Below are 26840 nucleotides of genomic sequence, written 5' to 3' on the forward strand. Positions count from 1 at the left end.
TGTGTGTGTGTGTGTGTGTGTGTGATTGTGAGGCTTGAAGTTGGCAAAGGATCAAGTCCACAAATCATAACATTTTTACTAAATACCCAACACTATGCTAATCATTGTGAAGGGTACAGAGTCCTTGTCCCTGAGTGTATTAAAGAGGACAAAACTTATATGAAGCAAATAGAGAACAAGACAAGGCAATTTGTGTTCAAATTAAATGCTATGTAGTGACCATTCTACTTAGATGGAACACTGATGGAATTCAGAGAAAGGAAAAGTCACAGGGCCTTGGGGACAAAATGTAATTTGGGTTGGTGAAGAGAAGGAAGACTTCCTAAAAGGTATTGTGGTCCAAGAGCGTGTAAGTCCTTAGCAAACAATTCCTCATGTGGAACTTGGCAGTGAATGAAATATCAAAGCAGACCTCACTAGTCCATTGAAGGAAGCCCAAGTTTCTCCTAAACAAAAATGACACCCGGTTTTAAAACATAATAACTAAAAACTAGCGACACAGTTAAAATAACCACTGAAACTATGTATTTTTAATTTTTTTTTTTTTAAGTTTATTTTTGAGACAGAGAGCATGAACGGGGAAGGGTCAGAGAGAGAGGGAGACACAGAATCGGAAGCAGGCTCCAGGTTCCGAGCCATCAGCCCAGAGCCCGACGCGGGGCTCGAACTCACGGACTGCGAGATCGTGACCTGAGCTGAAGTCGGACGCTCAACCTGACTGAGCCACCCAGGCGCCCCTGAAACTATGTATTTTTAAATATGTGAATTAAGGAATCTCTAATAGGAAGTAATACTTTCTAAACAATACCAAAATATTGCTTAGGTTGCTAGTAAGTACTGAGCAAAGAATATCTCTAAAACTATGTCTAAAAGATGTTTTTCTCTAGGAAATGGACTCCACTATTGAAAAGATTAAAAATTATACTTGAAAAAATTACTTGAATCTTATTTTATATGTGCATACTCAATCAAACATTTTTGAAGAGTGTAGACCCAACACCCTGTCATATTCTACAGATGATGGAAAGAAGTAAAAAACTTGATTTGAGTTTTCCCTAATGAGTTTATAATCAAGTGGGTTATGTAAAACTGATGGCCATTTCTTAACAACAAACCACATTAGAAAAACGTAAGATCTGGGGCAGCTGGGTGGCTCAGTTCATTGAGCATCCGACTTGGGCTCAGGTCATGATCTCACAGTCAGAGAGTTTGAGCCTCTTGGGCTCTTGAGCCTCTCTGACATCTCAGAGCCTGGAGCCTGCTTCAGATTCTGCGTCTCCCTCTCTCTGACCCTCCCCATTCATGCTGTGTCTCTCTCTATCTCAAAAATAAATAAACATTAAAAAAATTAAAAAAAGAAAGAGAAAAACGTAAGATCTTCTGTTCCTGACTGTAAATGCAGTAGTAGTGTAGGAGTCATTGAGAAGAGGAGTGGGAGGAGGTCAATATTTGGATGTTGGATGATAAGAAAGAGGATGCCCCACTCAGGCGGGGACTTTGGGAAGCAGCATGAGCCAGGTGTTATAATTGGCCCAAACCTGATGGAAACAGATTTTTCTTAAAGAAATAAGATCCAATAGACCACGGTCAGAAAGTGGAGTGCCGAGCCATGCTACAAAGAGGACTTGAAGTTTGTTGGGAAAGAGAATTAAGCAGTCATTTTGTCTTCTAGAAAAGGAGTGTATTAGATGATTAGTTTGGACTGAATTATATTAAAGAGACTGAAGATAAAAAGAGCAGTTCGGTGATTATTTTGCTGTAATCTGAATATGAAATGTTGAGATTCTGGTGAAGATTAGAGTTATATAATCGTTGCATATGGAATTCTAATTTACAGGAAGTTAGAAGGACATAGAATAAATTAATTGCCAAAGAAGCTGTGTTCCTATTAAACAATTTGAAGTTACTTGTGGAGTATAAAGATACTTCCCCAAAATATGTTATCTAAAATATTAACAGTCTTATTCTCAGTGTTTGGAATCTACTTCCCAAATCTGAACTGCAGCATTGCTGAATGATGATAGGTAGGAAAATGTTCACCTTTGGCCAAGTATATTTTGTTTAGAAAAACTGAATCCTTTGTTGGGACTTTGGAAACCTAACAGAACATACAGAGTGAGCATTGCCTACCTGCATATCACATAGTTTTAGACCCAAATGGAAAACAAGCCATAATTTAGGAGTAGATTGAGTTTCTTTATGCTCCAAAATGAATTTAAATGGTGAGACTGAATGTAGTGAAAAGCCAGGAAATGAATTTGACAGATACTAGTTTTCATTTTGAACTTCAAAGTACTGACTTTCTATTAGCATACTCCAGGAGTAGTGAATTTCTATTAAGTTGGCACATAGTTTTAAATTTTATAAGTATGCTATTGTAAGTATAAAAAACCCATTTCAGTAAGATATGGACATGGTTATTTCTTTTTTAATCAGCAGGCTCTAGGCTATATTGTTATTAGTCTAAACTTGTTATCCTGAAAGTCTTGAGGCTGTGGAGCTTCCTTCATATATTCCTTTTTGGTGAAGCTTTGCTTATTTGTGTAGAAGAAATAACATGCTCTGAGGAGAATATAATAGTATTTTCAAAAAATATTCAGGTAGCCTTTAGTAGGCATTTATGCTTAAACATGAAGTGTTATTACAGCCTTTTGAAATTATTTGAATGATATTTTTGTTCAGAACATTTTTTTTGTTAAGTGTTTTGTTAAAAAGTATGGATGTACTTAAAGAAAGGTCTTACAGATATTATAATACTGAAGGCTAGTCTTCAGCTTTGCTTTAAGGGTATCCAAGATAACTGCCTCACTCCCCAGATAACTGCAAAGAGCAAAGAGCTGTTGGAAATTACATATCACTTCAACTTTGAATAAAAATGGTGATGGATCCTATAATTGCAGCTGTGACTTGCATCCTGGGTCATCTCTCAGTTCACTGAGCCAGAGCTTTGAATGGTTATATAGAAGACAGTAATGGTCAGTATGCTGCCTCCTTGTAGTCAAAGAAAGAAATGAGCTTAAATTGAGCACAGTTAATGGAAGAAAAATAAGAAGCAACTCTTTTCCATGGTTAAACCACTAGGCCATGCCCTTTCTACATAGGGCACCACAGGGTACCAATATCCCTCTTCCCTACTTCCATTTGAACCCAGTTCCATTGCAGCAGAGTATATTCTGGAGGGAATCAGTGTGATCTCTACTTTCTAGGGATATTTGAAGGGTTATCGATTATCCTTCTCTGTCTTTATTTCTCAACTTCTACCCCTGCCTATATTTCCATACCTACATATTCTTCTGAACTCCAGGAAAACACACACACACACACACACACACACACACACACACACACACACACACCTCTTACAATAGGGTACCTAGATATTAGAGCTGTCTTTATTAACAATAGGAAATTAGAACTACTTTTGTGTTTCAGATAAAATATTTGGAAGACATTTTTAAAGCTTGAAAATAAAATTATTTAGGAACACAGGTTTTTTTGGAAACATTTATTCTCCATTAAGCAAGTATTTCTTGACCTTTGTTTCTGCTTCTGGTTAGCTGAGGCGGGTGACTCTCTCCTACTGTTATTTTACATTCTTCACAGTGATCACTATGATGGCAGTGATTGTAACAGAAAAAGGTGCCGGGGGAAATATTGGAACTTTTGGAGAGATTGGGAATTGGTACCTGTTTGAAAAACCATGTATGATTGATTGATTGATTTTTTTTTTTTTTTTTCAGATAGAGAGCTCAAGCCGGGTAGAGACAAAGGGAGAGAGAGAGAGAGCTTGAGCCAGGTAAAGGCACAGAGGGAGGGAGAGAGAGAGAGAGCGAGAGAGAGAGAGAGAGAAAATGAATCTCAAGCAGGATCCACCCTCAGAGTGGAGCCTGATGGGGAGCTCAATCCCCCAACCCTGGGATCATGGCACAAGATAAAATCAAGAGTCAGTCACTCAGCTGACTGAGCCAACCAGGTGCCTCAACCATGTTTGATTTAAATATGACCCTTCTGCTTTCCTGTTGAGAATCATTTCAAGGCATTGGATCCCCTAAAAAGTGTAAATACCTTTTAGAAAGTGTAATGACAACAATTACAGTGATAATTTTAATAATAAAAGAGGTGGTATTATTACTGATCCTAGAGTCTCCACCGAGATATCCCATATGTTCCCGATCACTGTTCCTCTGTTGGCATGCATGGCTATGGTCTGTGTTTACAACAGTGGTTCTCAAAGTGTGATTCCTGGACCAATAGTATCAGCCTCATCTGGGAATGTTATAACTTGTTAAAAACGCCCTCTGTCAAAATGTAAATTCTCAGTTCCACCCCAGACCTGATGAACGGGAAACTCTCTCGGTAGGTCCCAGCAGTTTGTGTCTGAACATGCCCTCCAGGTGGTTGTGTGATCTGAGAGCCACCTATTGCTGCCATAAAAAACTTATCACAAACTTAGCAGCTGAAAACAACATAAATTTAATATCTGATAGTCTCTGAGGGCCAGAAGCCCAAGTGGACTTGGCGGGGTCCTCTGCTTAGCATCTCACAAGACTGAAATCAAGATGTTAAAGGGCTGTGTTTCTTACTGGACGTGCTGGGGAAGAATCCATTTCAAACTTTATTCAGGGTTTTGGCCAAATTCAGTACCTGGTGGTTGTGGTACTGAGACCTCATTTCTTTGCTGGCTTTCAGCCACAGCACCTTCTTAGCTCCTAGCTCTCAAAACCCACCTGGATTCCTATGTGCTTTGCATATGGCCGCTTCTGGCAACAATAGGTTGAGTCCGTCTGCCATGCTATTCTCCACCTGACATCCTCTCGCCCCACCTCCCTATGCTCTTCTGCCTCAACTGCGTCACCTACGTTCTTGTCTGCTACATCTCTATGACTCCTTTTCTTACCCATTGCCAGCCAGGAGAATGCTATTTTTAAGGGCTCAGCTTTATATTGTGCCCATTTGGATAAATACAGCATCATCTCCCTATTTTAAGATCCAGTGATTAGTGACCATAATTGTATCAGCAAAGTCCCCCTTTTCCATGTAATGTGACCTATGCATGAGTGGAACACAAGGGGTTCAAGGCCATGGGGGTCAAAATTCTGTTTACTTGGTGTGACTCATACAGGGTCTTTTTATTGGCTTTGCCAGGGTGTTATGTTGCTCACTAGCTAGCCCAGCCTCATTGTGTGCATCCCATCCTTGCCCCAAGGTACCAAAGATATCTGGAGGAAACTGAACTCAGGACCTGCTTTGTCTCACCAGAAAGTGCAGCCACACTTCCCATGGGCTCCACATGTGTATCAGGGCACCTGCCATTTGTGCCATTTGTGTCTCCCTTATGTAACATTCATTTTTGTCAGTTCTCTTCTCTTCTCTCTCTGTTTTTCCATTTCTCTCCGTATCTCCATTCTCCTCCCTAGTTCAGAAGTTCCATAGTAATGTTGGCATTAAACTAAGCCTAGGAATTCTTTAGAAGTAATAAAACGTTGTTGTAAACACCAACACCAAAGCCAGGCAGTTTAGGTACAAATTTTGTGACCTTGGACAATTTTCTAAACTATTTTATACTTTAGTTCCCCTATCTATAAATGGGAGGTAATGATAATGCCAGATCATTAGTCAGTATTATTATTATTTTAAAAAATTTTAATGTTTACTTATTTTTGAGAGAGACAGAATGTGAGTGGGAGAGGGGTAGAGAGAGAGGTTAGACACAGAATCCAAAGCAGGCTCCAGACTCCGAGCTGTCAGCACAGAGTGGGTGTGGGGCTTGAACTCAAGAACTGCAAGATCATGACCTGAGCGGAAGTCAGACACCTAACCGACTAACCCATCCAGGCGCCCCTAGCCAGTATTATTAATCATGAAAGTAACAATATGATTCAGTGTTTCTAGTCTAGATTCTTGAAATGCTGAAGAAATTTAGAAAATTATCTCATTTTCATATCTTTTACTTTCTTAACAAAGCTTTGTTTTCAAGCATCTTGCCTTACAGGGTCTCCATGGGTCCCCACCCCAATGGACATCTTGAACTGGATATCCAAACAGACAACATGCAAAGAAGTAAAACAAGCACTTTTTGCCTATGCAATTATTTCACTGATTTTCAGAACAAATTCATGAATTATGTAAGGGTATTACCATCCTTATTTTACAGTGATGAAACTGAAGCTTCGGTTAAGCAAATGATTCAACATCGTACGTGTGGAATAGGTGAATAAACTTCCGTATTAGCCATTAACTTCTTTTCAATTTGCCTGTCAACTAAAGCTAGCCTGTCAGCTAATAAAGCCTCACAGAGTTTGTTGGCAATGGAGCTCAGTTTTGAAGAGACAGATTTGTAAAGAGAATCTGAAGCTGGAGCTCCTTGGAGGAAGACAGGTTTGGGGGGCCTCCTGGACAACTGGAAATCTTCCTGGACCATTGCTTTGCAAAAGAACAGGAGTAGGAATGGTGAAAACTCAGAAAGGTGAGGCAGAGAGTTCAGAAGACATTTTCTAGGAATGCCTAGAAAGGGAATCTCTTCACTGAATTATGCACTCCATTAACATATTTATCACTCGAATGCCTTCCCTGGAAGGCAACCTCAAGGAATTTTATCAGGACACTGTCCAAAGACACAAAGCACTTGACCCTTGGCTATTTATAAGGGGCCTTGTTTTATTCTGGCTTTTCTTTTTGTCAGGTTTTGCTTTTTCTGGTGTGAGTGACAGATGGTTGCTAGCATCCTGGCCCACATTTCGTCTTTACCCCCATGAAGAGAGTCTGAAATTATCTAAGATACTACCCTGTAGACCATGTTGGCACCTTTCAGGGATATTTGATATTTTGATACTTTTCAAGAAGAAAATCTTCTCAGAGATTAAATAAATTGCTAAGAGGTTGTTTTTGGGCTTGTAAAACCATGATGTATGGAAGAAGACAACCTTGCTGACTTCTGTTACAGTCCCTTCTTTTTACTTTTCCACATGTGCCATCAGTGTTCTAAGTCTCCTTATCAAAAGCAAGTAAAATAAATATATTTTTTTCCTTTGAATTTAAAGCATTGAAAAAAATGCATTTTCTTTGCTTAGAATCTCTTTTGTGGGCAAAATAGACTACATTAATTGTACAATTGTGTAGTGTTTATTTGAAACCATGTCATTCCATCCTTGGAAAGATGAAAGGCTGGTGTATGTGACCATACACTCCATTTGTTCTCTTGCCTTCTTCTTTAGGTCAATTTGGTTGTTCCACTCAGAAGAGAGTCCATTTGGATTTCTATTTTTTTTTTAAGGTTTATTCATTTATTTCTGAGAGAGGCAGAGACAGTGTGAGCAGGGGAGGGGCAGAGAGAGAGGGAAAGAGAGAATCCCAAGCAGGCTCTGTGCTGTCAGCACAGAGCCCAATGCAGGGTTCCAACTCATAAAACCAAGAGATCATGACTTGAGCCAAAACCAAGAGTTGGATGCTTAACCAACTGAGCCACCCAGGCACCCCTGGATCTCTGTTTTTAATGGGTGCTTTCATATTCCCCCTAGAGATAAAAAATTGCCGGAAGAAGATACCTAATGTTTGGAAAATAACAGTAATAATATTTCCAGAAATGTTTTCTATCCATTAAGTTATTTAATCCTCACAATAAACCTATAAAACACTTGTCCTGAATTTTCATTTGAGGAAACTGAGGCTCAGGAAGGGTAGGTAATTTGGACAACATCACAGAGTTGATAAATTGTAAGGCTTCATTCAAACAAAGGTCTATTAGCCATAATTCTGTTAGCTATTGTTAAATAACAGTTGATGACAAAACATCTCAGTGATACACAATAGCAAGCATTTAATTCTTGATCCTGTGTCTGTGGATTGATTGGTAGCTGGCTGACCAGGCTTGGTTCAGCTGGTCTTGGTTCCAGCTGCGGCTTAGATTCAGGTTTGCTCCACAAGTCTTTCTTACACTGTAGGACCAGTGAACTCTACGTGACTCTCATCGCAGGAGGCAGTAGCACAAGAAGTCAAGTCTAACCACACAAGCATATTTCAAAGGTCTATTCGCATCATATTTCCTAACATTCCATTGCCCAAAGCCCAGCCTCGGTGATGTGGGGAGGCATTCTCTTTTCATCGAGGTGAGGGATGGAGGCTGGGTGACTACCGAATAATCACTTGATCTACCTTAAAAGCCTATGTTTTTTTTGTCCTTATGAATTTATAAATATTGAAAGCACAGGTGGGATGACCCTCTCAGTTAAGAGTCAGCCATCTTGTGTATGCTTGTCATGGGGGTTAAACACTGTCATTTCTACTTACTGACTGTAATTACCCCATTTCTCTGCTCTAGAGGTTGTGTGACTGTTTGTTTCTTCTGTGCCATCATCTATCCTTACCAGCACTGAAGGGGAAGATCATCAATAGTTGAATATAGGAGACTAAGGTTATGATCATTAGCCAAGAATGGAATCATTTTTTTGTTTGTTTTTATGCAATTTCAATTAGCTGAGGGCTTTGATGGGGAAAATGTTTCCAGTACAAGGCCTAGTCCATTAGAAAGCAATCAAGTGTGTGCCCCAAATAGCAAGACATAAACTCTTCTAAAAGCAACAGATTGCAAGAATATACTGGCTCAAGTAGTACAACCAAAGGAGCTTCTTACCTTCCTCTTTCTCATGCTCAATAGCTGGCTTGAAGTGAGGATGCTCCTTAGTGGCAATTCAGTGAGAAACTTAGATCTCAATAGATATCTCAGATAGCCTGGGTTATGAGGTAGAGATATTGCATACCCATCTCTCATGCTTGGTCCTTGGTAATTTGGATATTAAGCCAAATTACGAAAATATCATAGAATAGAGGCAGAATTCCTAGTTTTAGTCGAAACCATATCAAAAACTTAGTGGCTGGGAAAACACCATCTAAAGTTTCCATGACTAGATTTTCGTCTTCAACAAATTAACACCATATAACCTTTCCTTGCCTTTTGCTATTGATCTTACCTGTGTCACAAGAAGTGACTGAAAAGATTAATCTCCACAGGAATAAATTAAGTCAAGTGATTTACCCAGCAACTCTTGTCCTTTCATGTTTAGGTTTATAAGGGCTATGTGACCTTCAGGACTCAAGGCTCTAACTCTGCTTCTTGGCTTACAGTTGGCTTGAGGTCTTTGTTTGGTGTCTCCCATTTCTTCCTTGATGCATGCTAGTGTCTCTGATGTGATTATCCTAGCATTTTTGTTTCTCATCTCAGCATTTTTTTGAATGTCATTTCTTTACAGTTTTGAATTGGATTATCTGTAGAAGATTTTATGTGCTTTCCTTTCTCTACCAGTACACACAAGCATGTTCATGCAACAAATGGCAACTCTCTACACAGTCTTATGCAGTACCTTTCACATTGTGTTAAAATGACTTCACTGCTAGTTATCTGGCTTTCCTATAGGACTTCCTTGTGCGTCAACATAATTTTGCTACACATTATTCCATCAGAGCTTGAAAAACACTTTCAGGGAACTTGCAAAAACTGTGTTATAAATACCGGACCAAGATCATTTAGGTAGATCTGGCCTCAGTGGGGACAATGGTATCACGTGCACGTAGAAAACATCTGGCATCTTCACCCTTCCATGGCATGAGAAGGTGTGCGGCCCCACAGCAGAATTCCGTGCATGTCAGAGCTACCATTTGTCAGTTGGTAGTGTGAATGGGAAATGTGTAAAGTGTTTTAGGTTTTTGGAGGACAGGCAGCTTGTCTGTGCCAACTATTGTTGTTGTGAAGGAATACCAATCTAAATCTGCCTATATGGTTGGATCGCTGTACTTGTTTTTTTCTTTTAAACATGGCAATTGGAGAGAGGTAAAATACCAGCACACTGTATCTTTGCCTTTTTTCCCCCCGCCAAAGCAAATTTGTTGGGTGTATTTGCTGTAGCAGTGCAGTAAAGAGGCGTGTGCCTATTGTGATAGGCTTTCTTTGTCGTGTTAATTTAAATAGCAATAATCATCTACATTGATTTATAAGGAGGGAATGGAGTGGGGACATTGATTCAAAAGAAGAGAATAGCTATGAACAGTGTGATTTGTAGTGGTATTAAAGCAAATGATTCAGATTTAGTTTGTACATTCTAAGGTTGCTTGTCTAGTGGTTAGTTGTCGAAATGTATTCAGCAAAGAGCAGTCAATTTCTCACTGAGAAACACACCCCTGATAGAATGTATAATTTATTCTGTTGAGGCCAGGGCCATATTTGGTGCTTGATATGTGGGAGAATGCTACCCGCCCATCAGTGGTTCTTAGGTAGGAGAGGATTGCTTTAGAATGAAATAAATAACCTTATCAGACACTAATTTTATGGGACAAGAATGTAAATGCAGTGAGTAATCAGAGAGTATGTATATAGCAGCAAGCTAATTTTCAAAACCGTCATCACTCAGTTTGCAAAATATCTTTCCTACTTAAGAGGATGAAACTCAGCTGCCACAGGGAGTATAATATCCTCAGTGGCCAGTTATGATGTGAAGAAAACAAAGTAGCTATTTGTTATGAAATAGATCCCTCATCTGGTGATCATGGTAGATTTACTGTGCTTCCTGAAAATCTTTGTTGGTTTCCCAGCCCCAGTTTGGTGTCTTTTCTCAGTTTTTCCATAGCCCTCTGCATTCCTGGGTCACGCTGAGATATAAGTGTTGCCTACCTTGGCTCTCTCTACCTTGAAACCGTAAACTACTTGGAGTCAAGGTCCAACTCTTTCCCAGCACATAGCAGATCGATACATGTACTAAATATTGAGTGAGTGAAATATTTCCGTGTTAGTTGAATCCCAGAAGTTTGTCTAGTGTACACAGGTGTCATCAGGAGCTCTCAGGTTTTAATCTGATTCCAACACCACCGCCTCACATAGTTCTGCTTTCCCCATCTTTAATTTGACAGGTTTTAACGAGACATATAACCTCCAAGTATGTTCTGAGTTTTGGTGATTTATTTATCTTGAACCCCCAAGGTAACAGATTATTTCAGTAATCATTATTTCTTACCAGTAATGTGTGTTTCTATAGGGAGCATGACTTCGGCAACTTCACCGATCATTTTAAAATGGGACCCCAAAAGTTTGGAAATCCGGACACTAACAGTGGAGAGGCTTTTGGAGCCACTTGTTACACAGGTAAGGCATGGTTTGAAACACTTTTGTTACATGTGTATGTTTCCATTGTGATTATATGGTAACATTTCAAAAACCTTAGAAATCTCTAAGCAAATAAATCATGCCATAATGCTGATCACTGAATGTATGTTACTGCCAGAACTATGGACAGTTTTATGGCCCAATAACATTCTGAAGTGCCTTTTAACAGACTCATCGTATGATGTTTGAAATTAGGTTGATGAGATAATTAAAGAGGGGGCCTTGGTGAAGGGGGCTCTCATTTGCAGTAATGAATTCAAAGTCTAAATAAACTATCCCTAGTTCACTTTCAGATGCTAGTGCACAGTTGGGAAGAACTGTTAATATTTAAGAGCAAAGTGTATTACTTTTTCTTTAGTTTACGTTGGAGAATTTATCATGTTGGAAAGTTGAAATGTTCCATTCTTTCTGTTGTCACATTCACCACATTTCCACAAGATGACTGTCAACAGAAGAAAAAATATCCTCAGGATTTAAGTTTTAAAAGTTAGCTTTTAGTACCTTAGGAAGCATATTATCTGCTATGTTAAACTCAGAAATTCATGGAATGTGAAAATTCAAGGTTTTTATGGTATATTTTTAGGGAGGTATACCAAGTTAAGTGGAGGCCCTTCATAGTGGTTTCCTTTAACTACTATAACAGAGTACCACAAGCTTGGAGTCTTAAAGCATCACAGATTTATTACCTAGGTTCTGGAGGTCAGAAATGCTGAAGTCAAGGTGTTGGTGGAACTGCATTCCTTCTGGAGGTTCTGGCAGAAAGTCCGTGTCTTTGTCTCTTCCGTCTTCTGAAGTCCACTTGCCTTCTTTGATGCCTTCTTCGTATTCAAAGCCAGCAATGTAGCATCTTTAAATCTCTCTCTGACTCTGATCTCTGCTCCCTGTCCTCACATCTCCTCATATTTCCCTCTTATAAGGACCCTTGTGATTATACTGGGCCCACTCAAACAGTCCAGAACAATCTCATCTCAAGATTCTTAACCACATCACAGCCATTTAAGATAACATATTCACAGTTTCCAGGAAGTAGGACACGGACATCTTTGGGAATCGTTATTCAGCTCAGCATATCCTGCCCTGTGCCCACCCCCCTACCAAAAATTCACATCCTTCCCACATGGAAAAGACCATATCCCCAGATTCCCCAAACATCTCAACCTTTTATAGAATCTTCTCAAGTCCAAAATCTCATCAAAATTTCATCAGTTTAAAAATTACAAATCTCGTCATCTCAATCATCTAAAGTAGGTTTCGGTAAGGTTCTGGTTAAAATCCGTTCCTGAACAAAATTCCTCTCCATCTGTTACCTGTAAAACTAGAAAACAAAATATATGCTCCCGAAATGCACTGGTGGCACAGACATAAGAAAATAGTTACAGATGTTCCCATTTGAGAAGGGAGAAAGTGGAAGGGGGAAAAATGGTTATCAATCTCAACCAATTTAGAGATCCAGCTGAGCAAATTCCCTCAGTCTTGAAAGCTTGGGAATAATCCCCTGTGGCCTGAGGCTTTGCCCTATGCGCCCGGCTCTACACCCTAAGAACTGCTATTCCTTTTTCATGAAGGGTAGCGCATATTTTCAGCTGAATATTTTATCAGCACATTTGGGAGTCCAGCAGCCCTTTTGAATTGTATCCTTTTTGTCACTCTCAGTCCAAACTGGCAGTGTAGAAACACTGGATATAACATTCTTCAGAAATGTGTAGTTCTCCCCTGTATGTCTCTGGGGTTCACTCTGTTAGAAAACAGGCTACTTCACAGAAAATTCCCAGATAATCCCATCTCATTTTTGGCCTCTGCTGAAATGGCTGGAGATCCAGCAGTCACATGCCTAAACTCTTCAAAGAGCACTCTGTATGACTGAATACTCTGAGCTTTCAGTCCTTCCAAGGCACAAGCCAAAGGTTATCCAGACACACAACTGGCTTTCTCTCCAGACCATGCTTTCCTGAGAGTGAGTTTTCTAATTCCGGTGCCTTTTGCAATCTACATATGCTGAGAATTTTCCAAATCCTCAAGTTCTGGTTTCTTTTAGCTTAACTGTTATTTTCTCAATTTCTTTCTTTCTTCTCACATTTTACTATAAGCAGGGAGAAGAAACCAGGTCACTTCCTGGAAAACTCCTCAGCTAAAATTCCATCTTCATCATGTAAAATTTGGATTTCTGCATAAGTGTAGGACACAGTTCATCCAAGCTTTCTGTCACTCTTTCTTCCATTTCCTAGTACCATGTTCTTTATTTTTTTTGTGAGCCCTCACTAGCGTCTCCTTTAGCACCTGCCTTTCTACAGTCTTTTTATGATGATTTTGATATCCTCTCAGATAATAGAGGCTTTCTCCACTATGTACCTCAATTCCTTCTGAGTCCTTGCGAGCAAGGCCTTGGTAGCCCTGTTTTTACTGAGTCTGTTCAAGGAAAACTTAAATTTTTCTATTAAAGTTCTTTAAATTTTTCTAGCCTCTGCCTATTATCCATTCAAAAGCCACTTCCACATTTCTTAGGTATTTGTTATAGCAGCACCCTACTCCCCAGACCAAAATCAGTATGTTTCCAATTGCCTTTCTAACAAATTACCACAACCTTAGGAGTTTAAAACAACACACATTTATTACTCTCTAGTTCTAGAGGCCAGAACTCCTAAAGCCAAGGTATTGTTAGGGCTGTGTTCCTTAAGGAGGACATTCCTTCCCTTTGTCAGCATCCTGTGTGCACCTGCATTCCCTGGTTGTGGTGCTTTTCTCCTTCCTTAAAGCCAGCAGCATAGTACGTTCTCCAAATCTCTCTCTCTCTCTCTCTCTGACTTCAGTGTTTACCATCTCCCCTCCTCCTCAGACTGTAACCCTCCTGTTTCTCCTTAATGAGGACCCTTGTGATGACATCAGGGCCACCCAGATATTCTAAGATAGTCTCTCCATCTTGAGATCTTTAAGTTAATCACATCCGCAAAGTCCCTTTTGTTATTTAAGATAACACAGTCACAAGTTCTGTCGTTTAGGTAGAGGACATCTTTGTATGTAATTGTTGAAACATTTCGTTAGATTTATGCACACTTTTCACTTGGTCATGATTCTTGTTAGTTCTATCAAAATTTCTTCAAGAAACACTTAATGCTCATAGGATCTTAGATCTGGGAAAATGTTGGCCACTCAGATTATGGCCTGTAGACGAAGGCCTATGCATGAGTTGTTATTGGTCTGCATTAAGTATAGAAATAGAAAGTGTTTTAGACTTTTTATAACCATTTTACAGAATAATTTTATATGTGTTCATCTAATAATTCAATTTAGAGTTGTATTTTTTATCCTTTTAAATTTTTGAATCATTCATTTTGTTGTATTTTACAACGCTTTGCTTTATGAGGTATTGGAATAACAAACATACAGCTTTTCATCATAGATAACCTGAGAAAGACTGGCTAAGGAGGTATTTTGGAGTCAGAATAATCTGCTTTTTAAGCCTACTCAAAAGCAGACTGCCTTACCGCACCTGGGTGGCTCAGTCAGTTAGGTTAAGTGTCTGAGTCTTGGTTTTGGCTTAGGTCATGATCTCACAGTTCCTGAGTTCAAGCTTTTCATCAGCTCTGTGCTGTCAGCTTGGGATTCTCTCTCTCCCCTTCTCTGCTCCCCTCCCGCACTAGCTCTCTCTGTCTCTCTCTCAAAATAAATAAATAAACGTACAAAAAAAAAAAAAGCAGATTGCCTTTTCCTAGCCTCAGAATTTTACCTTCAGATTATATATCAGTATATTTAATCCTTATCATACAGATTAAATGAAACACAATAATTAAAACATAATGACTGTTATAAAGTAAATGTTGATTCAATGTAGTTTCCATTTGTCTGTTTTTTTTTTTTTTTGATGACTATATATTCAGGCTTCTATTAGCTATAAACCAATACTGTATAAGTCAAGGAAAAACATAGGAATGAAGCTCGCATGAGGAAACAAAATATTACACGTAAACTGTCTTTTACGTCTTACAATGTTCTGGTATTTATATTTTGCTGTGGTACTTGTCTTATCTAAAGAATAGTATATCTAAGATTACAATTAAAGATTATTCTTTTCCTTATCTTTCAGTCCAGTTACCTAAATCCTTTCAGATAAAGGCAATGCATTAAAAATATTTATTATTACATTATATATTATATAACATTATATATTATATTAATGTATATTGTTATATTATTTATGAATATGATGGTTATTAATATTTATACTTATTAAATTTTAATTCATATGTGTTAATTTAATACAGGAGGATGCTTAAAACTCTGTTGAAATTCACATAGTGATTTAACACTGTAACAAGTCTTAACATCCCTTTAATGTCTTCTGATATCTAAATGGATTATCTTTCTTTTCAGTGTTCCTACTCTGATTTAAAAGAGAGAGAGATTCTTTTCAAAATGTGACTTTTCAGACAAACTTCTCTATGTAACATTATGGCTTTGCTATCAGGACTAAGCATTCCCTCCCCTAGAATAAAGCCTTTAATCATAGGATTGACATGATTGTTGACCTTTGAAGGAAATATGAATAAGAAAGAGAGATAAGAAAATACTAGGAATAAACTTCTTGCTTAACATATATTTATTTTTAAAGATGGAACTGAGAAAGAAAATCAAAGCCCTATTTGTCTCTCTCTCTCTCTCTCTCTCTCTCTCTCTCTCTCTCTCTCTCACACACACACACACACACACACACACACACAACTTTATGGACTGAATAAAGTTCATAGCGGTATTCAATAACAGTATGACCGTAACTATCCTACAATTTTTCTGTGAGGGATAGATAAGTAATGAGATAAATATCAGAAATTAAATGGTTCTCAGTAAAATTCATTCACTGTCATAAAAGAAAAATGATATTAGGAATTTACTATTTATTATTTAAAATAGCCAACAAAACTATCTCATTCCAACCATGATATAAATGAGGCTGAAGCATAAGAGACTCTTAAAAACTGAGAACAAACTGAGGGTTGATGGGGGGTGGGAGGGAGGGGAGGGTGGGTGATGGGTATTGAGGAGGGCACCTTTTGGGATTACCACTGGGTGTTGTATGGAAACCAATTTGACAATAAACTTCATATATTGAAAAAATAAATTAAAAAAGTAAAAATAAATAAAAATAAATGAGGCTGCATTTTATCTTAATGTTGAAATGGCAAGGTTCCTTTTGGAGAAGTTTTACATTATGGAAATCATGAAATTTCAAATAAAAAAGGATTCACCTTAGAAAGTTTAGTACTTGAACAAGATGCCCAAACTTTTTATAAATTCAGAAAAAGTAAAGATTTTTAATAGGCCACATTCTGTGATACTAAGTTTTATTAGGAAACTTAAGCACTTTGTTAGGCAATTTTATTAGAAAACTAAAAAATATATTAGAAATTAAGAAGCACTCTTAGATAACTCTTAGAACCAAAGGGAAATGCAAACTGTATAAGAGTTAATGAAAAAGGTGATGTCTTTCTAACAAAATATACACACCCAATAAAAGCTGTGCTTACTACAAAATTTTAGCTTTCAATGCCTTTTTTATTAAAGAAAAAAATAAAAATAAGCTAATTGTTCATCTTAAGAAATTAGACAAAGAACATCAAAAGAAACTAGGAGAACAGAATAACAAAACTGGAATCACTAAAATAGAATACAAACATTAATGGGGTTAAATAAATTCAAAATTTGATCCTTCTTTGAAATGGACAATGAAAATTCTTCAAGGCACAAATTATGGAAAATATATAAAGAAAGAACATATAGGATTATGAATGAGAAAGCATAAATAATTCCAAGAACAAGAGATTTTAAAAGTATAGTGGACTATTATATGCAACTCTACTCTGATGAAACATGCAAACATAGAGGATGGGAATAAATTCCTAGAAAAACTTAAATTACCAAAATACATCCAAAAGAAGGTGAAACTAGAATAAGCCATATACATATTGGAAAGCTATTTAAAGATCTGTTATCAAAAAGCACCAGAACTGGGTTACATGGATGGCTCATTCAATTAAGCGTCCAACTCTTGATTTTTTGCTCAGGTCATGATCTCATGGTTGTGAGAGATATCCCCATGTTGGGTTCTGCACCGAGTGCAGTGCTTAAGATTTCCTCTCTCCCTCTCCCTCTTCCCCTCCTTTCTCTCATGAGTGTGCACATGCTCACTCTTTCCCCTCCCCCAAAAAAGGCACCAGAACAGAGGGATGCAAAGGTAAATATTATTAGACATTTAGAAAACTGATAGTCATAATGTTATTTAAACTAATATTTCAGCCATAGAAAAAGATAACTCCTTAATCACTTTTTGAAGAATCATAATTTTATTTTAAATAATTCAAAATACTTTAAAATAACTCTTTTTAACAACAGGACAACGAGGGGCGCCTGGGTGGCTCAGTCGGTTAAGCGGCCGACTTCAGCTCAGGCCATGATCTCGCGGTCCGTGAGTTCAAGCCCCGCGTCGGGCTCTGTGCTGATAGCTCAGAGCCTGGAGCCTATTTCAGATTCTGTGTCTCCCTCTCTCTCTCTGACCCTCCCCCGTTCATGCTCTGTCTCTCTCTGTCTCAAAAATAAATAAACGTTAAAAAAATTAAAAAAACAAAACAAAAGGACAATGATGGTTCTGTATCATTTCTGAGGTTAAATGCAAAAAAAAAAAAAACCCACAAAAAACAAAAAACAAAAACAAAAAAACAAAACAACCCCCCCAACAACAACCAAAAAAAAAAAAAAAAAACCAACAACAACCAAAAAAGTACATACCATCCAGTAGTATATTCAAATGTCAGCATATATATAACAAAATAGGAAATTAAAAAGAAATAATGATAACCTAATATGAGGAACTAAATAAATATATTTTAGTAGCTCAATAAATTATGCCATTAGATGCTAAAAAGACATTTGATAGAATTTTGCACACTTTTCCAATAAAAATTCTAAATAGGAATAGGACCAAACTTTCAAAATAAAGGAATGTACCATGTAAACATAGGGATAGGACAGATAACACCCTCTCTTTATGATATCATTGTATTTAAAATTAATATGAGAATGGGGTTAAGTGGCTAGGTAGAAGATAAATATAAAAAAATAGAGTTTCCATCAGTTCAAAACAACCACAAATCAAAACAGGAAAATATTCTCTTTTTAGTTGAAAAACTTAAAAAGATGATTATTTTTCCTGTATCAAATCCATTTTAATTTTATAGTTATTTAATGTAAAAATTTGTTATTATTTTTATGCCATTGAAGTAGAGGTTTGGAGTCAAGGGGGCCTGATTAGAAGTACAGTGTTCCCAATGATAACTTGAATAAATTACTTAATGTGTTATCAAGTGTAGATTATAGATAATAATAACTTGTGTCTCATAGAATTATTGAAAAGATACATGAGATGGTGTATTAAAGTGATTCATGAAGTGTCTGATATTATTCTGATATAGGTTTGCTCTTAATGCTGCATTCTTCATTACCTGCTAATAATGGCTTTCCACTTATTAGAAAATGGGTACTATGTATAAAATAAGGAGTCATTAGATATTTCCTTTTTCTTTTTTTTAACATGAAATTTATTGTCAAATTGGTTTTCATACAACACCCAGTGCTCATCCCAACAGGTGCATCCCAACAGGTGCAATGCCCATCACCCACTTTCCTCTCCCTCCCACCCCCGATCAAGCCTCAGTTTCTTCTCAGTTTTTAAGAGTCTCTTATGGTTTGACTCCCTCCCTCTCTAACTTTTAGATATTTTCTTTAGAAAAATATTTTAATGCAGATTTAGAGAAGAATGGTGTGTTACATTTAATCAAAGATTACTAAAACAGGAACATCTGAAGTTAATGGGAATTCAACTTCAGTAAACTAATGCAACTCAATCCATCACAATAGAATAGAATGGAATTTTCTGGAATTTAGTTCCTTATTTCCTTATAGAAAGATGAATCTGCAACTTAAATAACAATGAGCATCTGAAAAAATACCATTGCTGTTTAATGAGCTGTTCCAAATTGGCATACTGGGGAAGGAACCTCCTAAGAAGAGGAACTTTATTTAATCATTGGCCTCTATTAGGCCAACGTTTATGGGCCTCTATTAGGTTAGGCTCTAGTGGCTTCTATAGTTACATATTTTAAAATTGTACTCAAAAATTAATTGTTTCAAAAGCGAAATAATTAGAACTTAACATACTTAAAAATATTTAAAAATTTTTTTAAATTTAATTTTATATTTAAAAAAATATTTGGTTTTCTGCTTCTTTGGATATTAAGTCCTCATAAAAAGAATCATCTTTGTGTGACTCACAACTATAGTTAATTACCTTGGTGCATTTAAAAGTAGGAAATCATGAGATTTAAATGTAAAATCAGGGGGTTTAAAACCGAAAATTTTCCAGAAATAAACTGACACTCCGAAATGAAGTAACTTCTGAGACTTAAGCTTTTATTGAGAACTACCTTAATTCATGGTTTATTCATGAGATTCAAAGATTAACATGGTTGGGTGGTTTTCAATGTGACACCACAATGTTACAAGAAATAGTTTATGTCATCTTTGTCAAAGGGTTCAAATTGTATACAGAGTAAACGATATGCTAAAATTAATTAAATTAAATGTGTTTAACTTTCATACCCTTTTAAAAAATATATTTATTTTTAAATTCTCATATCCCTTTTTAAAAAAATTATTTACTTAGAGAGAGAGCAAGTGGTGGTGGGGGATGGTATCAGAGAGAGAGAGAGAGAGAGAGAGAGAGAGAGAGAGAGAGAGAATCTCAAGCAGACTCTGCACTGCCAGCCCAGCATGGAGCCTGCTGCAGGGCTTGAACTCATGAACCATGGAATATGACCTGAGCTGAAACCAAGAATCAGATGCTTAACCAACTGAGCCACCCAGGTTCCCTATGCCAATCCCTTTTTAAGTTTTGGATGCTAATTTTCTGGTGTGAAAAAATGTTTTAGTTTGTCTATCTTTAATAGAAGTTTCTGTGGGTGAATGAACTAACTAAAATACCATAACTTTTTATTTAAAAATCTCTTTATTTTATATTAAAAATAGGATTTGAAAAGATATAATGAGGTTTTAATTTAGGAATTAACTTATCACACATATTAATATTTAATTGGAGTGGAGTATTTTTATTGTTTCACCCGCTAATAGTAAAATTTTTTAAATTGCTGCATTTTTTTTTACAGTAGATGCATATACCTAAAGTAGTTATTATATTGGAAATAATTCTTTGTATTGAACTGATATGGGGGATTTCTTGGTAGTACTGTGTTTGCCACTTGTGAAATAGGAGTTTAATTGACTAGTATATTGTCTGGAATTAGATTAATTTCTGTTTTGGGATTATGTTCAAAATTTTGATGTCTGCCACCAGATGGGAATGATGCTCTTTTTGTTTTATGGCCAGCTGTGTTGACCATGTTTTAGAAATTGAGTAATGTATGGAGCCCTTTTAAACAAAAAAATGAAAACAAAATTTTCCCAACTCTAGAATGGACTTAAAGTAGCATAAATGTGGAATTATGTATGCACATATGTTTCTTTATAAAGAAAATTACAAAATAAGTACTAAAAGCACAAAGCTAAAAATTGAAATTAACATTGATTTGATGGATGATGTTACGTCATCGCGTATGATGTAAACGATTATGTGACTGCACTAGCTCTGGGTCTTTTGTGTTTAGCAAACACTCACTACCATGTACCATGTGATGTGTTGATTTCCTCTACCTTTATTTTTTTTCAATATATGAAATTTATTGTCAAATTGTTTCCATACAACACCCAGTGCTCATCCCAAAAGGTGCCCTCCTCAATACCCATCACCCACCTTCCCCTTCCTCCCACCCCCCATCAACCCTCAGTTTGTTCTCAGTTTTTTTTTTTAATTTTTTTTTAACGTTTATTTATTTTTGAGACAGAGAGAGACACAGCATGAACGGGGGAGGGGCAGAGAGAGAGGGAGACGCAGAATCGGAAGCAGGCTCCAGGCTCTGAGCCATCAGCCCAAAGCCTGACGTGGGGCTCGAACTTGCGGACCGCGAGATCGTGACCTGAGCTGAAGTCGGACGCTTAACCGACTGAGCCACCCAGGCGCCCCTGTTCTCAGTTTTTAAGAGTCTCTTATGCTTTGGCTCTCTCCCACTCTAACCTCTTTTTTTTTTTTTCTTCCCCTCCCCCATGGGTTTCTGTTAAGTTTCCCAGGATCCACATAAGAGTGAAAACATGGTATCTGTCTTTCTCTGTATGGCTTATTTCACTTACCATCACAGTCTCCAGTTCCATCCACGTTGCTACAAAGGGCCATATTTCGTTCTTTCTCATTGCCATATAGTACTCCATTGTGATTATAAACCACAATTTCTTTATCCATTCATCAGTTGATGGACATTTAGGCTCTTTCCATAATTTGGCTATTGTTGAGAGTGCTGCTATAAACATTGGGGTACAAGTGCCCCTATGCATCAGTACTCCTGTATACCTTGGGTAAATTCCTAGCAGTGCTATTGCTGGGTCATAGGGTAGGTCTATTTTTAATTTTTTGAGGAACCTCCACACTGTTTTCCAGAATGGCTGCACCAGTTTGCATTCCCACCAACAGTGCAAGAGGGTTCCCACTTCTCCACATCCTCTCCAGCATCTATAGTCTCCTAATTTGTTTATTTTGGCCACTCTGACTGGCGTGAGGTGATATCTGAGTGGGGTTTTGATTTGTATTTCCCTGATGAGGAGCGACGTTGATGTGCCTGTTGGCCATCCGGATGTCTTCTTTAGAGAAGTGTCTATTCATGTTTTCTGCCCATTTCTTCACTGGGTTATTTGTTTTTCAGGTGTGGAGTTTGGTGAGCTCTTTATAGATTTTGGATATTAGCCCTTTGTCCGATATGTCATTTGCAAATATCTTTTCCCATTCCGTTGGTTGCCTTTTAGTTTTGTCGGTTGTTTCCTTTGCTGTGCAGAAGCTTTTAATCTTCATAAGGTCCCAGTATTCATTTTTGCTTTTAATTCCCTTGCCTTTGGGGATGTGTCGAGTAAGAGATTGCTACGGCTGAGGTCAGAGAGGTCTTTTCCTGCTTTCTCCTCTAGGGTTTTGATGGTTTCCTGTCTCACATTCAGGTCCTTTATCCATTTTGAGTTTATTTTTGTGAACGGTGTGAGAAAGTGGTCTAGTTTCAACCTTCTGCATGTTGCTGTCCAGTTCTCCCAGCACCATTTGTTAAAGAGACTGTCTTTTTTCCATTGGGTGTTCTTTCCTGCTTTGTCAAAGATGAGTTGGCCATACGTTTATGGGTCTAGTTCTGGGGTTTCTATTCTATTCCATTGGTCTATGTGTCTGTTTTTGTGCCAATACCATGCTGTCTTGATGATTACAGCTTTGTAGTAGAGGCTAAAGTCTGGGATTGTGATGTCTCCTGCTTTGGTCTTCTTCAAAATTACTTTGGCTATTCGGGGCCTTTTGTGGTTCCATATGAATTTTAGAATTGCTTGTCTAGTTTTGAGAAGAATGCTGGTGCAATTTTGATTGGGATTGCATTGAATGTGTAGATAGCTTTGGGTAGTATTGCCATTTTGACAATATTTATTCTTCCAATCCATGAGCAGGGAATGTCTTTCCATTTCTTTAAATCTTCTTCAATTACCTTCATAAGCTTTCTATAGTTTTCAGCATACAGATCTTTTACATCTTTGGTTAGATTTATTCCTAGGTATTTTATGCTTCTTGGTGCAATTGTGAATGGGATCAGTTTCTTTATTTGTCTTTCTGTTGCTTCATTGTTAGTGTATAAGAATGCAACTGATTTCTGTACATTGATTTTGTATCCTGCAACTTTGCTGAATTCATGTATCAGTTCTAGCAGACTTTTGGTGGAGTCCATCAGATTTTCCATGTATAATATCATGTCATCTGCAAAAAGCGAAAGCTTGACTTCATCTTTGCCAATTTGGATGCCTTTGATTTCCTTTTGTTGTCTGATTGCTGATGCTAGCACTTCCAACACTATGTTAAACAGCAGCGGTGAGAGTGGACATCCCTGTCGTGTTCCTGATCTCAGGGAAAAAGCTCTCAGTTTTTCCCCATTGAGGATGATGTTAGCTGTGTGTGAGGATGATGGCTTTTATGATGTTTAAGTATGTTCCTTCTATCCCGACTCTCTCAAGGGTTTTTATTAAGAAAGGGTGCTGGATTTTGTCAAAGGCCTTTTCTGCATTGATTGACAGGATCATATGGTTCTTCTCTTTTCTTTTATTAATGTGATGTATCATGTTGATTGATTTGCGAATGTTGAACCAGCCCTGCATCCCAGGAATGAATCCCACTTGATCATGGTGAATAATTCTTTTTATATGCTGTTGAATTCGATTTGCTAGTATCTTATTGATAATTTTTTCATCCATATTCATCAGGGATATTGGCCTGTAGTTCTCTTTTTTTACTGGGTCTCTGTCTGGTTTAGGAATCAAAGTAATACTGGCTTCATAGAATGAGTCTGGAAGTTTTCCTTCCCTTTCTATTTCTTGGAATAGCTTGAGAAGGATAGGTATTATCTCTGCTTTAAACGTCTGGTAGAACTCCCCTGGGAAGCCATCTGGTCCTGGACTCTTCTTTGTTGGGAGATTTTTGATAACTGATTCAATTTCTTCGCTGGTTATGGGTCTGTTCAAGCTTTCTATTTCCTCCTGATTGAGTTTTGGAAGAGTGTGGGTGTTTAGGAGTTTTTCCATTTCTTCCAGGTGGTCCAATTTGTTGGCATATAATTTTTCATAGCATTCCCTGATAATTGCTTGTATCTCTGAGGGATTGGTTGTAATAATTCCATTTTCATTCATGATTTTATCTATTTGGGTCCTCTCCCTTTTCTTTTTGAGAAGCCTGGCTAGAGGTTTATCAATTTTGTTTATTTTTTCAAAAAACCAACTCTTGGGTCGTTGATCTGCTCTACAGTTTTTTTAGATTCTATATTGTTTATTTCTGCTTTGATCTTTATTATTTCTCTTCTTCTTCTGGGTTTAGGCTGCCTTTGCTGTTCTGCTTCTATTTCCTTTAGGTGTGCTGTTAGATTTTGTATTTGGGATTTTTCTTGTTTCTTGAGATAGACCTGGATTGTAATGTATTTTCCTCTCAGGACTGCCTTTGCTGCGTCCCAAAGTGTTTGGATTGTTGTATTTTCATTTTCGTTTGTTTACATATATTTTTTAATTTCTGTTTCCTCTACCTTTAGAACCAACTACTGCAAATTACAACCACTGAGTGCATTGTGGCATCATTTCACTTTTGTTTAGCATAAATATACTCACAGTTAATACACAACCTCTGCCTCTATTTCCTCCTCATTAGCCTAGGACAACAAAAGTTTAGCATGCTATATATGGTTTTAGAATACAAGCTAACTATATTAACAATGACATAACTTCTCTTCTATCAAAATATTTACTTTCAATAATTTCTGACATTAACACAGTGATTATTTTATGAATCCTAATAAGAGACATTTTATCTAGTAGAGGATAAAAGAGAAGTCCTAACGTGTTATGAGTGCTGTACATGCTGCCTCAGTTTTTAATTTCTGTGGTTTTTTTTCATGAAAAAGGGGGTTTGGGTGGCTTTCCCTCACAATTTAGTAAGCTCAACCAATCTTAGTTTCTTTTTTACATGTAACATTTTGAGGCCTGCTCATAGTAGTGGTCCAAGCTGTTGAACTAAATTTTCTAAATTACTTTAATTAGAGTTTGGGTTTTGCTTTGGACAGTTTTTACTGCCCTGGTTTTAGTTGGAGTTCTTCTCCATTAGTACAGAACTAACCACAGATTATCTAGAACCTCTAAGGAGAAAAGGAGGGAAAGTCCTAATGTTTGTTTATTATTACTGTGATATTACCTTAGATATTTCTAGGAGTTTTCATTACTTTGTGGATCAACTTGGTAAAGTCAGTATTATTTTCTTCATTAAGAAAAATTAATGTTTATTTATTTTGGGGGGGGGAAGGAGAGAGAGAGAGAGAGAGAGAGAGAGAGAGAGAGAGAGAGAGAGACTGAGCACAAACGGGGGAGGGGCAGAGAAAGAGAGGGAGACACAGAATCTGAGGCAGGCTCTGGGCTCTGAGCTGTCAGCACAGAGTCCAGCATAGGACTTGAACTCACGAACTGTGAGATCATGACCTGAGCTGAAGTTGGATGCTCAATCAACTGAGCCACCCAGGCACCCCTATTTTCTCCATTTTATAGATGAAAAAACGGAGACTTAGAACACATAATAAAAGTCCTAAGGTGAATTGGACTAAGTCTGTTGCTCCTCAGGAAAACAAGGGCTGAAAATACTGAAATGGCAGGTTGCTAGTACATCAACCACAGAGAATTGGTAGAGTAAAATGGGAAGAGTAAAGGAATAAATTGAAGGTAGGGAATGGGTACAGTCCCAACATTAAAACAAACAGAAGAGGGAAAAAGGGAGAGAGAGAGAGAAAGAGGCAAACCATAAAGTAGACTCTCAACTCTAGAGAACAAACTGAGGGTTGCTGGAGGGGAGGTGAAGGGGGATGGGCTAAATGCGCATTGGGTATTAAGGGGGCACTTGTGATGAGCACTGGATGTTATATGTAAGTGATGAGTCACTAAATTCTACTGCTGAAACCAATGTTACACTATATTTTAACTAACTAGAATTTAAATAAAAACTTGAAACAAACAAGCAGACAAAAAAGAGGAAAAAAGAAAGCCAAAGAGAACTGAATATATTCTTACTGTCAGAACTTAGTTCCTTTTCTTGTTTGTATCACCTATGTCTTGCCCAAACCAGAAATTTGCTGAAATGCAAACATGATGTAGACAAATTCCTTAACATTCAAATAAATAAGTTAAAGTAAATACCTGTTTTCCCTATTAAGTGCTAAATGCATGTGAATTAGCAATATCTGTTTCTTCTGTTATGCTTGGCAATAAACTCAAGCCCTAAAATATTTTTTCCCTTGCATTTTCCATTTCAGTGAATAACTACTATTTTAAATGGGAAAAATTGTATTTAAAACTACATTTAAAAATTAATATCAGAAAAGAATAATGATTTTTATATGCTTGAAACATGACAATTAAAATCTTATGCATACTAATTCAAAAATTTCAAGGAAGAAATTCTGGGAGGTTAGCTCATAACTACTTTGGATAATATAGAAACCTTATCTGAACTGGCTAGTAAAAAATCCACTCCACCAAGCATAAGAAGGCCTACAAAGTGACAGAATTGCATTTACTCAGTAAGCCCTCAACTATCAAAGTAATTAAAGCTTCTCAGAGATCTAGATTAAGGATTGGGGCATGGCAACGTACCTGTTTTCTGTTTCTTGTCATCCTGTTGAAAGTGCAAAAGATATGCTTAGTTTTCACATAATCAAGAAGGAAGAAAGGCCAGGAAAAGTCATAAGAAATCTAAGCAGTGGTTTTTCTTTCATTCTGACATAACTCTGATTCCTTCTGTAGTTAGGATATATGGACTTCATGGTCTCAGTCTTTGCTTTATCTTATTTCTCTTACTTCTACCTTCTCTATCATTTGTGGGTTTTAGGGCTTAGAATTAGGAGTCCTCTTTCCTTTTTTCTGTGTATTCCTCCAGGTGATTCTACCCATCCCTATGGCTTTAAGAATTACCAATATGCTGGCAACACTCAAATTTGTA

At 37.3% G+C, this 26840-nt stretch overlaps 1 protein-coding gene across 4 annotated transcripts in view; it reads left to right on the top strand.

The window, feature by feature from the left end:
- Nucleotides 1–26840, top strand: part of CTNNA2 (catenin alpha 2) — a 1092768-nt gene that overhangs the window by 128808 nt on the left and 937120 nt on the right. For all 4 annotated transcript variants that reach the window (XM_027072095.2, XM_027072097.2, XM_027072096.2 and 1 more), the window contains exon 2: nucleotides 11022–11128. In XM_027072095.2, coding sequence (XP_026927896.1) covers nucleotides 11027–11128 — 102 coding nt within the window. In that variant the 5' untranslated portion in view covers nucleotides 11022–11026. The remainder of the gene's footprint in view (nucleotides 1–11021; nucleotides 11129–26840) is intronic.

The sequence above is a fragment of the Acinonyx jubatus genome, chromosome A3, assembly GCF_027475565.1.
Source record: "Acinonyx jubatus isolate Ajub_Pintada_27869175 chromosome A3, VMU_Ajub_asm_v1.0, whole genome shotgun sequence".
Taxonomy (NCBI): Eukaryota; Metazoa; Chordata; class Mammalia; order Carnivora; family Felidae; genus Acinonyx; species Acinonyx jubatus.